We start from the raw sequence: 16,333 nt of genomic DNA, 5'->3' as shown, positions 1-16,333 counted from the left end.
ACCCCACGACTAGTGACAAAACAAACTAGTATGTTAATGTCTACATTATCAGGAAGAGCATTTAAGGTAGAATCTATAAAGGAATGGCAGACACAGAGTGAAAAAAAAAAACCTGTGATCGCACAATTTCCTCTACGATAAAATTATATACATGGCTTCAGTTGCCAAATGTAGTTTATTCCATAAAACTAGGACCGTTCATCACTATATGAGGCAAATGGGAATTTCCCAATTGTTCTGATTCAAGGTGGGGACTAACTTTGGAAACTAGGGAGAAAAAAAGGAAAAACTCTTGGGTATCAGGAGCAGAGAGTTAACCACAGGGACTTATTTAAATTCAATAAAGCAGTTGAACTTTAGAAAAACTGAAACTCTAGGCTATAAATAGAGGCATTAAGTTCTTCTTTCATGATCTGGTTAAAAAATCACAAATTCAGGCTATTAAGCAGTAAGCCTGCAATGACTGGTACTTCTTAAGAAATGGCCTTTTTATGGCTTCCCTCTGAAAAATACATTTAGAACCTCCTTTATGTCTCTGTTCCTCAGGCTGTAGATGAAGGGGTTCAGCATGGGCGTGACCACCGTGTACATCACCGAGGCTGTGGCACTTGAGAGTGAGCTCTGGGTAGCAGCAGAGCTGAGGTACACTCCTAGGACTGTACAGTAAAATAAGGAGACAACTGACAGGTGAGATGCACAGGTGGAAAATGCTTTATACTTGCCCTGAGCTGATGAGATCCCACGTATGGAGGAAACTATCTTAGAATAAGAGTAAAGGACCCCAGCCAGGGGAGCACCACCCAACAGCACAGTTGTAAAACACGTTACCATGTCATTAAGAAAGGTGTCAGAACAGGCAAGTTGGATCATCTGACTGAGTTCACAGAAAAAGTGGGGGATTTCCATGCCTGTACAGAAGGACAGCTGCAACACCATTAAGGTTTGTAACAAGGAATTCAGGACACTCACGATCCAGGACACCAGAACCAGCAGCCCACAGAACTTGGGGTTCATGATAACTGTGTAGCACAGTGGGTGACAGATGGCTACAAAGTGGTCATATGCCATCACAGTCAGGAGGAAATTGTCCAAAACTACAAAGAGTACGAAAAAGTATATCTGCGTGATACAGCTTTCATAAGTTATGACCTTTCTCTGTGTTTGTATATTCACCAGCATCTTGGGGACTGTGGTGGAAGTGACACAGATGTCTACAAAGGACAGGTTGGTGAGGAAGAAGTACATGGGCGTGTGGAGGTGGGAGTCAGAGTTTACAGCCAGGATGATGAGCAGATTCCCAAGTATGGTGACCAAGTACATGGACAGGAACAGCCCAAAGAGGAAGGGTTGCAATTCTGGTTCCTCTGAAAGTCCCAGAAGAAGAAATTCTGAACTTCGTGTATCGTTGCCTAGTTCCGTATAGTTGATGTGACTATCAAAATAAGAAGAACATGACACAATCATGCATTACTAACCTGGCTGGTACATTATTGTTTATATTCTGCACTCAAGAAATTAATTTTTTATATTTGTGTATGGAACATGATAAAAACACTAAAATGTGGGAATAGAAGGAACCTATCTCAACATAAAGCCATTAGTGAAAAACCCACACCAAGCATGATACTCAAGGGTGATACAGTATGCATTTTTCTGTATGATCAGGAATAAGGAAAGGGTGCCCACTTTAACATCTTCTACTCAACATAACACTGCAAGTTCTGGCCAGAGCAGTTAAAGAGAGAAAACGTATCCAAACTGGAAAGAAAGAAAGAAATTTATGTATGTAGATGATGTGATCTTATATGTAGAAAATCCTAAAGATGCCACAAAAGGACTAATACCACTAATAAATGAATTCAGCCAAGTAACTGGATACAAAGCCAACCCTCAAGAACTCAACTGCATTTTTATATACGAAGAATAAACAATCTGAAAACAAAATAAAATAATTCCATTTATGTGACAACACCCAGTGCTCATCCCAACAGGTGCCCTCCTCAATGCCCATCACCCACCCTCCCCTCTCTCCCACCGCCCATCAACCCTCAGTTTATTTTCAGTTTTTAAGAGTCTCTGATGGTTTGTCTCCCTCCCTGTCTGTAACTTTTTTTCCCTTCCCCTCCCCCACGGTCTTCTGTTAAGTTTCTCAGGATCCACATAAGAGTGAAAATATATGGTATTTGTCTTTCTCTGCATGACTTATTTCACTTAGCATAACACTCTCTCGTTCCATCCACATTGCTACAAAAGGCCATATTTCATTCTTTCTCATTGCCAAGTAGGATTCCATTGTGTATATAAACCACAATTTCTTTATCCATTTGTCAGTTGATGGACATTTAAGCCCTTTCCATAATTTGGCCATTGTTGACAGTGCTGCTATAAACATTGGGGTACAAGTGCCCCTATGCATCAGCACTCCTGGATCCCTTGGGTAAATTCCTAGCAGTGATATTGCTGGGTCATAGGGTAGATCTATTTTTAATTTTTTGAGGAACCTCCACACTGTTTTCCACAGCGGCGGCACCAATTTGCATTCCCACCAACAGTGCAAGAGGGTTCCCGTTTCTCCACATCCTCGCCAGCATCTATAGTCTCCTGGTTTGTTCATTTTAGCCACTCTGACTGGCATGAGGTGATATCTCAGTGTGGTTTTAATTAGTATTTCCCTGAGGAGGAGTGACGTTGAGCATCTTTTCATGTGCCTGTTGGCCATCTGGATGTCTTCTTTAGAAAAGTGTCTATTCATGTCTTCTGCCCATTTCTTCACTGGGTTATTTGTTTTTCAGGTGTGGAGTTTGGTGAGTTCTTTATAGATTTTGGATACTAGCCCTTGTCTGATATATCGTTTTCAAACATCTTTTCCCATTCCATCGGTTGCCTTTTAGTTTTGTTGATTGTTTCCTTTGCAGTCTTCTGTACTTCTTTAAAACTGTTGAGACCTCTCATTAAATTCTACTGCATGGATTTAAAAAAAAATTAATGTTTATTCATTTTTTGAGAGAGAGAGAGAGGGAGAGAGAGAAAGAGGAAGGCCAGAGACAGAGGGAGACATAGAATCAGAAGCAGGCTCCAGGCTCTGAGCCGTGTGCACAGAGCCTGATGCTTGGCTTGAACCCAGGAATTGGGAGATCATGACCTGAACCAAAGATGGACACTCAACCAACTGAGACCCCCAGGGGCTCCCATTTCATGTATTTTTAGAAACATATATATAATATAGCAAATTGAATACTTAAAATGTGATAGGAGACAGGGAGTAAATGTGAAATGCTTCTTCTGTGGGTTGAAAACAGGTACCTGTTAGAGTATCTGCTTTTGGAGGAAAATCATTGAACATGCCAGAATTTATAGATGAGTTTCCAGGGTTTTATGCCAATTCACCTTGGCAAGTGATCATATCTATAAGAGCAGAGCCACCGGGAACCCTGTGTGATTAGCTTACAATAATCCACATTCAGTATGCAATCTGTAGTTTCCCCTCACACAGTCCTAACCATAAATTAAGTGTGAAGGTAACAGAAATTGCAGCTCCTGCTGTTTCAGGCCTTGATGGTGTCAACCTTGGTGATTCTCCCAGGGATGCGTTATTACTTTTCTCTTAATATTTGGTAGGGGGCAGCACTGTCTCATGATTTCCCTCAGCACTTCCTACCGTAATAGGCTCTTCACAGATCTCACACACAATAAGGCTACTCTGCTTATTGCCACCTCCATCTTTTCTAATCTTGCACCCCAGGAATTAGCAGTGAGATCAGGATACACTTATGGACATAACCTGTGCTGTGTGAGTCAGAGTAAGACGAATGTCTCCTTATCACCTGATGCCAGAGTCCCCCACTTGGATTGTAGGCGATAATGGTAATTCCCTATTACCTGATTCACAGTTTTCCAGCTGAAAGTTCACAGGTCTTTTCAAACACTAGTATGCAGATAAATGTTCATGGAATGATATCTCAAATGCACAGACAAAAAGAAACAGGGAAAGCAAGAAGAAAGGCAGAAAATAAAAACAAAGGAATAAGAAGAAAGCTTCTTTATAGCATTTGCCAATTTCCATGGTATAGTTGCTCTCATATTGCCCAATATCAAGGCGCCAATTTTGGTTCAGACCACGGTCCCCATGAACCATTATAAGCTAGCCAGCGCCATCATCTCAGAGCCTTTGGGTTGTGTTTGGAGGAAAATGTAAATACTTGTTGTCATTTTACAGCCTTCAATCAGGTGTAAATGGTCCCATCAATTGAGGATCTGGGTCAGTGAACAGTCTCAGGACGGATAGTCCGAGATTATGACCCCTTATTGTGGTGACTCAGGTCAATCTTGTCTTCATGATTATTAGAGGTGGATTTTTTTTTTTTTTAGTTACACAAATCCGATGTGCCCTTGGTGAGCTGCCCATCAATTCTGTCTCTTGGAGACACCCTGATGAATTTGTCATTTCTAAAAATCCCTGTGGCCTCACCAATTTGGATGAAAATGATGAACTCTTACATGCACTATGAATAGCATACCTCAAATGGTGTTGGACAGCTGCTGACATGGCCTCTGGCAGTTCAGGAGGGGCTGAAGTCAGGACAAAGGCATTTCAATTTCAGCATGTCCATGGTAAGTCTGTCATATGGAGGGCAAGCTCTGTAGAGCTTGTGAGGGAAGACTTTAGGCGCTTCCCAAGGTAGTTCTCAATGACCTTATGAATTTCATGTCGTCTGAAACCTCAGTTTTGGTATACTTTGGGGTTGAGACATTGAATCACACAAGATAAACATATCACGATGCCCTTGTCTCCTTGTATTTTGGATTCCTTCCTCTACATCATATTAAGCTATTTATGGCACTGAAATTCTTTTTTTTTTTTTTTTAAGTTTATTCATTTACTTTGAGAGAGAGAAAGAAGTAGCTGGATTGGGATAGAAAGAGGGAGAGTGAGAAAATCCTAAGCAGGCTCCATACTGCCAGTGAAGAGCCCAATGTGGGGCTGGAACTCAGGAAACTGGCCTCAGGTCAGATCATGACCTGAGCCGAAATCTAGAGTCAGATGCCTAACCAACTGAACCACCAGGCACCCCTGAAATTCTTTTAGAACATGTCACTCTTTTAAAATTCTTTTTTGTTAGGGTAAAGTCTATATAAAATTTATATTTTGAACACTTTGAGATATACTTATGTGGCATTAAGTATTTTCTCTCTGTTGAGCAACCACCACCTCTATCAATCTCCAGAACTTTCTCATTGTCTCAAACTGAACCTTTGTGCCCTTGAAATACTATATCCGCATTGCCCCTTAGCCCAGCCCCTGTCTCCCACCCTCCTACCTTCTCTCTCTAAAACCGAGTACTCTAGATACCTCACGTAGATGTCACTGTGTGAAACTGGTCCTTTTGTGTCTGGCTTCTGACACTTAGCCTCGTGTTTGAGAGTTTCACCCATGTTGTAGACTATGCCAGAATTCCGTTCATTGTAAAGGCTGAATGCTGTCCCACTGTCTGCGTTCACGACACTTCGTTTATCTGTGAGTTTCTTGATGGACATTTGGGTTGTCTCCACATTTTCATTACTGTGAATAATCTGTTATGAAATTGGTGTAGAAATATGTGTTTTGCTCCCTGCTTTACATTCTTTTGGGGTGTTTAAGTGGGTATATAAACAGAAGGAAAACTACTGCATCGAATGAAATTCTACATTTTATTCTCATCAGCAAAGCACAACGGAGTTCCAGTTTCTTCACCTCCTCACCAACACTCATTTTCTGTTTTGGTTTTACAACAGTCATCCTAGTGTGTGTGGCGTGGTATCACGCTATGGTTTTTATTTGCATTTCTGTAGTGATTAGTCATGTTGTGCATCTTTCATGTGCTAAGTAGCCATTGCTATAAATTCTTGAGTCCATTGCCTTTTTTTGTTTTCCAAAATTAGTTTTAGTTTTTTTATAAATGTATTTTTTATTTTTTAACTTTGTTTATTCTGAGAGAAAGAGAGAGAGAGAGAGAGAGAGAGAGAGATCACACGAGCATGAGAAGGGGAGGGGCAGAGAGAGAGGGAGAGAGAGAATCCCAAGCAGGCTCCATGCAGTCAGTGCAGAGCCAGACGTGGGGCTCGAACTCACAAACTGTGAGATCATGGCCGAGCTGAAACCAAGAGTCAGACATTTAACCGACAGAAGCAACCAGGCTCCCCATTAGTTTTACTTTTTTAAAAATTTATTTAAAAGTTTTAATTCCTATGTAGTTAACATACAGTGTAATATCAGTTTCAGGTGTATAAGGTAGTGCTTCAACACCTCCATGAAACACCCAGTGCTCATCACAGCAAATGCACTGCTTGATCCCCATCACCTATTTCCCCCATCTCCTCCTTTCCCCTCTGGGAACCATAAGCTTCTCCTCGCTCTCTTTTCCTCTTGTACTCATTTGTTTTGTTTCTTAAATTCCACACATGCGTGAGGTCATGTGGTATTTGTCTTTCTCTACCTGACTTATTTTGCTCAACGTTATACTCACTGACTCCATCCAAGTTGTTGCGAATGGGAAGACATCATTCATTTTTATGGGTGAGTAGTATTCCATTGTACGTCTATACCAGATTTTTATCCATTCATCTTATCAATGGACATGTCGGCTGCTTCCATTATTTGGCCACTGTAAGTGATAGCGCTAAAAACATAGAAGTGCATTTATCCCTTTGAATGAGTGTTTTGTATTTTGGGGGGTAATGACCCAGTAGTGTGATTACTGGATTGTAGGGTACCTCTGTTGTTTTTCTTCCAAGAGTTTATTTAAGTTCAAGTTAGTTACCATAGAGTACACTATTAGTCTCTGGAGTAGAATTTAGTGATTCGTTGTCTGCATAGAATACACGGTGCTCATTGCAACAGGTGCCTCCCTTAATGCCCATCACCCATCTAGAGTCTCCCCCATCCACCTCTCTTCCAGCAACACTCACTTTGTTCTCTGTGGTTAAGAGTCTCTTATGGTTTGCTGCTATCTATGTTTTTATCTCATATTAGTTTTCTCTCCCTTTCCCTGTTTGTCTGTTCTGTTTCTTAAATTCCACATATGAATGATATTGTATGAAATTTCTCTTTCTCTGACTTATTTTGTGTGGCACAATACATGCTAGTTCCATCCATGTCATTTCAAATGGCAAGATTTCATTCTTTATGACGGTGAAGCAACAAATGTCCTTCTATTTTTCACTTTTTGAGGAATCTTCATACTGTTTTCCACAGTGGCTGCAGCAGTTTGCCTTCCCACCATCAGTGCAGAGGTTCCCCTTTCTCCACATCCTCATGGGCAGTATTGTTTAAAAATATATATTGTAAAAGTTTGTATTATGGAAGTATTGATTCACTCTATTGTACACCTGAAACTAATATGACACTGTGTGTTGACTAACAGGTATTTAAATAAGTTTTGTCTTAAAAAAAAAAAAGTTTAAAGAGAGAGAGCATGTAAGTGGGATAGAGGGGCGAGGGAGAGAGAGAATCCCAAGCAGGCTCCCTGCACAGCACAGAGCCTGACACAGGGCTCGATCCAAGAATCCTGGTCGTGATCCAAGCCCAAATCTAGTGCAGACGTTCAACCGACTGAGACACCAATTTGCCCCAGCGCCACCTTTTTAAAATTGAGTTGCGGTTTTTTTTTTCAAGAATTCTTGAAATTCTGTACACAGTTTGCATATTAATCTTTTATCAGGTGTGTGATTCAGCAATAGTTTCTCCATTTTTCGGTTTCCTTTTCATTTGGAAATAGTGCCCTTCAGGCACAAATATTTTGATTTTGCTGACGTAATTGTTTCTCTAGCTGCCTGTGTCTTTGATGTTATATCCAAGAGATCTTTGTCAAATCCAGAGTCACAAAGATGTATCTGTATGTTTTCTTCTAAGTGTTTATTTACAGTTTTATATCTTATGTTTATTTTTTATTTTTTTAATATAATTTATTGTCAAATTGGTTTCCATACAACACCCGGTGCTCATCCAAGTGCCCTCCTCAATGCCCATCGCCCACTTTCCCCTCTCCCCTACCCCCCATCAACCCTCAGTCCATTCTCAGTATCCAGGCCTCTTATGGTTTGCCTCCCTCCCTTTCTGTAACTTTTTTTCCCTTCCCCTCCCCCATGGTCTTCTGTCAAGTTTCTCAAGATCTAATGTTTAGATCTGTGACCCATTTGGAGTCACGTTTGTAGATGTGGAAAGAAGGGTCGCCTTCCTCATTTTGCACGTGGATATCCAGTTTTCCATCACATTTGCTTCAAAGGACTGCCTATATACCATTGAAATATGCTGCAGTCTTGTCAAAAGTCATTTAGTAGTATGTATGAGGATTTATTTCTGGGCTGCCTCCTATTTCATTGAGTTATATACCTATTTTTCTTGTTGTTGTGAAAGCTAGTCATTTAAAAATTAAAATGTGGTGACTCCTCTATTATATTTTCCTCCTTACCCAACCATTATTTTTACTGAAGTATACTTTACAGACAGAGCTATATGAATTTCAGATGCACAATGTAATGCATCAGCAATTCTATATACTGTTCAGTGCTCATGGGGATAAGTGTACCCTTAATTCCCTTTATCTATCTCACCCAACCGTAGCCACCTTTTCTCTGACAACCACCAGTTTGTTCTCCGTGTTAAAAGTCTGGTTTTGTTGTTTCTCCTTTTTTCCACGTTTGCTCATTTGTTTTGTTTCTTACATTCCACACAGGAGTGAAATCAAATGGTGTTTGTCTTTCTCTGACGGACTCGTTTCCCTGAGCACCATACCCTCTAGGTCCTTCCAAGTCGCAAACTGACATAATGTTTATTACTTTTTTGCTCTTCACTGGGGTCCATTGATTCCCTATTTTTCCATCTACACTTTTCTTAGGGTATTGTAGTAGCAACAGTCTCTGTCTAACATTGTTGCAGGATGAGTTTTTCACAGGGAGAGCTTGGTCCTGGACATCCCGTCACGAGATCTGCACTGACTTGCAGCTATTTTCCTAAATACGTGTCAAGCTGAGAGCCAAAATATCAGCATCTCTGCTCTCTGAATGCTGTCTAATGGCTCAGAGTAATTTTTGAGTTGTCATTCTTGCCTTCTGATTGTTGGTAGCAAGTGTGAAGTATTTCCCTCATTGGCTGCCGGGCTTCATCTTGGAGTGCCCTTACCACCTTCACCCACATGAAGACTCGGGACAATTAGTGGCTTGTTTGTACTCCCTTCACCCATCTCTTCCGGAAGAGGTGACTCTGTTGGTCTTCTCTTCATCAGGTGTCAGCGCCTCTCCAACTTAGCACATTCATTTATCTTTTTTTCTCACTCTGTTGAGACTGTGAGCTCCTCAAGAGAAGAGACCATTTCTTACAACTTTCATCCTTCCCAGGATGTAGTTTAGTGCCTAGTGTAAAGCAACTGCTAATGAAGAGTTAGTAAGATGCTTAAGGAAGCAAATGGCTGAGTGATATTAAACAGACATTGCCCACAATGAAGGAGAAAGGAGAAAGAGGAGAAAAGGAGAGACACTGTGGAGGCTGGGAGTTCCATGATTGTGAGCCAACAGAATGTGTACAGATGGGATAAAGAAAAGAGTGAAGGAATACAGAATTTCTGAATAAAGAATTGTATACTTATGACGGGGTGCTCTGACTTATTGGCGAGAATGTCTAAAGACAGTGGATCTCCTTTTGAGATAAGAGAGTTTAATGGCATAAGAGACATTCAGGGAATTCCAGGCTGTGTTCCAACACTGGGATGAGTTTGCATTCTGTTTTTCTCTCCTAGCTCCAGAGACCCTAGGCTCATAAGGGAAAGAGAGACAAAAGATTATTTCTTTAATGAGACTCATGGGAGTTTATTCCCTGCAGGTACAGAAATTGAAAATGCCTTTGCCGCACCCAGGAAGTCGACTCCTGTAATCTCTGATGATATGAGCACATAGCCATGTTCTACAGCCTTCACGAGTGGGGCCATGTCTCTTCCCTTCCTGGGGACATAACTTCCAACCACATCACTCATCCATGGGAGAGACTGGGTCATTGATCTCCCGCTGCTCTGTGCTAACATCTGGGTGAGTCAGGGCATCTTTAGAAGGACTGCATAAATGTGTTATGGTGGGAGGGACCCCTTGTATCTGTAGTTACTTTGGGGACATCAACAGGGACAATAAGTTAAGGAGAATTTTGATGCCAAGTCCTGCCCATTAAGGCTTTGATTCTGGAGGGCAACTCTGGATACACTAGACCATCTCCCCTGATCTGTCTCCTCCATAACACATGTCCTCCCCCTAACGTTGTCTCTTTATTTTATTTGTAATTGTTTTCATGAAAGACCACTCTTTCACAGGAGTCAGTGAAGGCTTTGCATAGAAGCTTATAGGTGCTGAGCCTTGAAAGTGGTGTTGGGGATTTTTCATGGAGACAAGGGATGTGAGAAGTCCAGGAAGAAAGAGCAGAGAAGGAAATTTAGAGATTAAGTAGAGTGGGAGTTGTGCTGCTGGAATTAGAAATACTTCTTACTGTCTAACCAACAGTCAGGAGCAGGTCTGCAAAGTGAATCCAAATGAACCTGGCTGGGTAGGCAATAGTCAGATTAAGAGACAATCTTACATTTTGGCTACAAGGTCAAAATTGAAATCTGAAATTATGAAGTGTCAGTGCCGTTTTTATGTCAGGGGACAGCTACGACAAGATTTTGTCTATGGAAAAACGACCCAGGTTATTGTGAGGAAGAAACTATTGCTGCATTCAGAGTGGGAGAGTGTTATTGAGGGATAGAAACAGCACCAGGCACAGAATGGGTCTCGGAGGGGTGGAAATCGTGAATCCAGAAATTCAGATGAATTTTTTCATTCATTCTTAAATGTTTACTAGAAACAATGCAGATACCGTATAGTCATCATTTCATTGAAACATTTCAAAAACTGTACGTGGTATGATTATTTAATGTTACTGATGGGAAGAGTTACTGACAGCAGCGACACTGGTCATACAGGGCACCTACCAGACTCTTTGGGACAATCTCAGAACACGGTGTTTCCAAAGATTTTTTAAATTCAATAATAATTTTAACTTTAATTGGCTTTCATATTTGAACAGTGGTACATGTACAAAACAAACTTGCTGTGTTTTTTCAGACGGTTCTCATAAGCTCCTTTCCAGTTTCTCCTGTTATGAACACATCCTCTCTCTTACACATGTTACTTTTAATCGTCCTATCCGTTGACCTTCCACATGCAGTGCCTTTTTCCTCAGTCTTCCTTTGTTCTTGAAGCAATTGATAGTGCTAAGAGTACTGGTCAGGCATTCTGTAAGTCTTTTGGACTTGCCTTATTATTCTTTCTTTTCATGAGAAGACTGGGACGTGGATGTTGGACAAGAAGACTAGAGAGGGAAAGAGGCATGTTCATTTCCTGACATCAAGGGTACACACTATCAGCAGACTATTTCTCATTGGTGTTGATATCGATGTCCTGGCTGACACGGGATTTGTCAGATGTGTCTTTCCCCTTTCTTTCCATCCTGTCCTCCTGTAGGAAATTTCTACGCACAACCCCATCTTTAAGTAGTGGTAGTTATCTCACACCTCCTTAAGTGTAGAATATTTGTGTAAATCATTGGTTTTCTTCTACACTGGAGATTGTGTCTTCCTTATTTTTTTCAATTATTTACATTATATACTCTGTGTTATACCCCAATACTACTTTATTTTGTTGCTCAAATGGTTTCAGCTGTGGCAATGGAGAGCTCCTTCAGTTACTGATATGTCCCTTTGGCATGTCTCCATCATTCTTGGCTTTTGGGGGGTAGCATTTCATTACTGTCTTACAGGAAAAGATGCTTCAGCTTCACCTTCAGCTTACTGTACTTTCCTCCAGAGCTCTACAATCAGTCATTTCTGCAAGGAGCCCTGTTTTATTTTGTTGGATCATGGGATGAGATTCAAGAGATTGGTACCTGCTGTGCTTGTTGCTACCGGGGTCTCTATATCCCCTCAACTGACCTGGCAAAGACACATGAGTGTTTACTACTCTGTGTATACGCAGACATCCATACATGTGTCTATATGTAACCCTCTGTATTTTTATATAACCTGAAGCAAGTTCATACTCATGGCTCCAAAACTAATTTATCACCAAAGGATCATAAGAGCTACACCACCTTGCTTACATGTAAAATGACACAACAAATGTGATACCTCATTCCCACCATTTACTATCCATTTCCTTATATGTTCAAATTCAGTTCACATGTGCAGGAGTATCAGCATTGCTAACAATAACTTCTGGATACACTTTAACAAGTATGGTGCTGGAGACCCATGGGGGAGGGGACGGAAAAAAAAGAGGTTAGAGTGGGAGAGAGCCAAAGCATAAGAGACTCTTAAAAACTGAGAACAAACTGAGGATTGATGGGGGGGTGGGAGGGAGGGGAGGGTGGGTGATGGGTATTGAGGAGGGCACCTTTGGGGATGAGCACTGGGTGTTGTATGGAAACCAATTTGACAATAAATTTCATAAGTTAAAAAAAAAAACAAGTATGGTGCAGCACCTGTGTGCAATTTCTTTCAAGTCCAGTTTTACACTCTTCTCTTTTCCCAGATCTTGCCTCTCTTCACATTTTTTTGCTTCACATTTTTTGTTTCACTGAGAATGTGTCATGCAATTGTAATACAGTTAGATTGTTTATTTTCACTTGGTGCACTCCATTCTAGGATTCCATCGGCCCCCTGAGTTTTATGTTTGCATTGACTTATATTCCGCAACTTTACTGAATTCGTTTATTACTCTAACAGTTGTTCTGGTTTTTAATGTCTTTTTTTAGTAACACCACCTTTTGTGAAGAGGAATCATATTACTTCTTCCATTCTGATTTTGATGCCTTTTATTTCCTTCTTTCCTTTCTTTTCTTTTTTCTTTTTTTGGCTAGTTGCTCTGTCTGGAACAGGCAATGCCACGTTGTGTAAAAGGTATGAAAACAAACATGCTCGTCTTGCCTTATCTTAGGGGTCGCTCTCAGTGTTTCACTATTGAGAATGATTTTAGAGGTGGGTTTTCATATGACCTATTTTGTGTTGTGGAAGCTTCCTTCCATTCTTAGTTTTTGAATGCTGTTACTATTAAGGAGCGCTCCACTTTTATTTTATTTTACCATCAGTTTTATTTACCATCAGTTGATATAATCATGTGCTTTTGTCCTTCATTCTGTTAACGTGTTGTACTACACTGAAGGAGAGTTATTAATTAAACCATCCTTGCCTTCCAAGTATAAATCCCACTTGGTCATAATGCAAAATCCATTCCTACACTATGATCAAAAGCCTGCTACGCTTAAATAAGTTCTCATCAATATTTCATGGGAATATTGCTCTGTAGTCTTTTCTTGCAATGGCTTTTCATGGCTTTGGTATCAGTGCAATGCTGACCTGATAGAATAAAGTATGAAATATTTCCCTTTGAAGACTTTGAGAAAGACTTGTGTTAATTCTTTTAATTCTGTGTGGTTCTAGTGGTCCTTAGCCATGACCAGTACATTGGAATGCCTACATTACAAAGTGCAATTCTCCTAGGAGAAAGGAGCTCTTTGACTTATGGTGTAGCCTGTCCTCTGCTTTCTAAAAAGATGTGCTTCAGCTACAAGAGTATACGGTACCACAATAATGAAGAACTCTGTCTCTCTCCCTACCCACACTCATGTGTGTGTGTGTGTGTGTGTGTGAGTGTGTATGTATATGTGTGTATAGTGCAAAGAATATTTATTAGTGAAGTACACACCCATAAAGCATTTATAGAAAGATGAAGCTGTCTTATGCAATAGAAAATGAAGAAATTAGACCAACTGGACCCAGAGTAAAGGTAGAGAGAAAGACAGAGAATTATGCAGGAATGAATTATGTTCCATTTGTATACATTACATAAAATGTATCCTGTTGTAGACAGACATCATATATAACATATACATATAAAAATGATGGTGAACTGTGGTGTCCATTGCCTTAGAATGTTTCCACAGATGCAGAAGGCTTTGAGCTCTTCTCTCTGTTATTTGCATCCAACTCCTACTCCTGTTGTGTTACCTGCTCTGCTCACAACATTCTTTTTGATGTTGCCTGATGCTTTCATGTGAGCTCTTGATTCAAGTTCTTTCCACATGTGATTTCTCTGCCTTAAGTGTTTTTTTTTTTTTCAAAGATATCTGCACGGTTCATATATTTCTTAGTTTTCCAGCTCAGAAGCTCCTGATCGCACATGATACAAAGGCAGGTTTCCCTTCCACTTAGGAAAACGTTGTCCTGAATTATTTTACCAGTTACTTGTAACCACCACTTGAAACGTCATTTATTACTTTATTAATATTCTATTCCTCCTGTGAGACACACACATCTTAGACTCAGTCTTGTTAAGGTAAAACACACATCACTACTTTTTGCTATGCTTTCAACAACACTTGTCACAATATAATTTGTAAATTTTGTTGGGTCAAAAAAAAAAGGTCTCAGGAAATTTATGGAGGAGAACATTGCTTTGAATAATTGTTTTGATTCAGAACAAGAATTGCAAACAGTTTCAGACTCATGGAAAACATGGAACATTCAGATTCTCTGAAATTTTCTGGTACCTATTCAAGAATGGTAGGGAGTGTATAATAATTAATGGGTGAAGTATGTTGAAAACACAGCATTTCTTTCGATTCTGTGATCACTGCCTGTGCCTTTACAATGCTCTTGTCTCTGTTCCAGCTGTTTTCACCAGACACATGGAAGGAAGAAATCAAACCCGTGTTACAGAATTTATCCTCTTGGGACTCTCAGATGAGGGGGAGCTGCAGTCACTGCTCTTTTGGCCGTTCCTGTCCATGTACCTGGTCACCTTCACTGGGAACCTGCTCATGATCCTGGCCATTATCACAGACTCCCGCCTCCACACGCCCATGTACTTCTTCTTCTCCAACCTGTGCTTTTCAGACATCTGTTTCACCTCCACCACCGTCCCAAAGATGCTGCTGAACATCCAGACGCAGAGCAAAGTGATCACCTACGAAGGCTGCCTCAGCCAGATGTACTTTTTCATGCTTTTTGGAGTATTAGACACCTTCCTCTTGACCGTGATGGCCTATGACCGGTTTGTAGCCATCTGTCACCCACTGCACTACATGGTCATCATGAATCCCAAGTTCTGTGGCATCCTGCTCTTGGTATCCTGGGTATTGAGTATTTTTAACGCTCTATTACATGACTTACTGATTTTGCGACTCTCTTTTTGCACAGATCTGGAAATCCTTCACTTTTTCTGTGAACTTAATCAGGTGATCCAACTTGCTTGCTCTGATACCTTCCTCAATGACCTGATGATCTATCTCACAAGTGGACTTCTGGGTGTTGTCCCACTCACTGGCATCCTTTCCTCTTACTCTAGAATTGTCACTTCCATTTTGAGAATTTCATCAGTGAGGGGCAAGTATAAAGCATTTTCCACGTGTGGGTCTCACCTCTTAGTGGTCTCTTTGTTCTATGGCACATGCCTTGGGGTGTATCTGAGTTCTGCTGCTGCACAAAACTCCAGGACAAGTGCCATAGCCTCAGTCATGTACACGGTGGTGACACCCATGCTGAACCCCTTCATCTATGGCCTGAGGAACAGAGACATCAAGCAAGCCCTGGGAAAGCCCTTTAGCAGAGGGACGTTCTCAGCATATAAGATGCTTTGTTTCAGGATAAAGACTTGAGTAACAGGGCTCCAAACCCTCGAAAACCTAGATCATGATATTTGTATCAGTTCATAGATTGACAAACTGCAGTCTATCTTTTTACAGTATTTGATTGATAGAAGTTTTTCATACATTACGAGCAACTATTTCTTCTGTCATTTTTAGTGTTTATTTATTTATTTTGAGAAAGAGAGCAGGAATGGGTGTGGAGGGACAGAGGGGTTGAAGGAATATCCCAAGCCACATCTATCCTATCAGCACAGAGCCTGAAGTGGGCTCAATGCCACAATTTTTAAGATCTTGACCTGAACCAAATCAAGAGTTGGACACTTAACTGACTGAGCCACTCACGCACCCCTGCCATAAAATATTTAATAAAGGAAATTGGGTGCATCTTAAATGACAGGAAAAGGCAAAGGAATGAGGGTATGCTGTTATTCCTGCCAGGGGAAGGCATCTACCCCCTTAGATTATCTGCTTTAGGAAAAAGGAAATTTGTTATACCCAAGTCATACCAAGTATGAAAGTTTATGTTAACCACTCTAGGAAAAGGTCATATCTGGAACTGGAATCAACATGAAATTAACTCTATAACAACTCATATTTAGTCTGCAAAATCTAATTTTCTTCAACACAGTTGAA

The 16,333-nt window shown here is 40.6% G+C and overlaps 2 protein-coding genes across 2 annotated transcripts; one reads left to right on the top strand and one right to left on the bottom strand.

Annotated features, from left to right (window-relative positions):
- Nucleotides 1-489: 489 nt before the first annotated feature.
- On the bottom strand, nt 490-1,464 carry LOC132679751 (olfactory receptor-like protein OLF4). Its single transcript, XM_060633581.3, has one exon. The coding sequence runs from the start codon at nt 1,462-1,464 to the stop codon at nt 490-492; it is 975 nt and encodes a 324-aa protein (XP_060489564.3).
- Nucleotides 1,465-14,740: 13,276 nt separating this feature from the next.
- LOC144614165 (olfactory receptor 7A10-like) lies at nt 14,741-15,825 on the top strand. Its single transcript, XM_078436735.2, has one exon. It carries the CDS (start codon nt 14,741-14,743, stop codon nt 15,707-15,709), a length of 969 nt encoding a protein of 322 aa, XP_078292861.1. The 3' UTR covers nt 15,710-15,825.
- Nucleotides 15,826-16,333: the final 508 nt, after the last annotated feature.

This window comes from Panthera onca, chromosome A2 (genome assembly GCF_046562875.1).
Source record: "Panthera onca isolate mPanOnc1 chromosome A2, mPanOnc1 haplotype 2, whole genome shotgun sequence".
In the NCBI taxonomy this organism is placed as follows: domain Eukaryota; kingdom Metazoa; phylum Chordata; class Mammalia; order Carnivora; family Felidae; genus Panthera; species Panthera onca.
Note: the sequence above shows the minus strand (reverse complement) of the source record. Positions and strands in the feature narration are given on the sequence as shown.

Bases quoted from the DNA above. Each gene is read 5' to 3' on its own strand.
- LOC132679751 (XM_060633581.3), bottom strand. From the start codon at position 1,464: ATGATTGTGTCATGTTCTTCTTATTTTGATAGTCACATCAACTATACG.
- LOC144614165 (XM_078436735.2), top strand. From the start codon at position 14,741: ATGGAAGGAAGAAATCAAACCCGTGTTACAGAATTTATCCTCTTGGGA.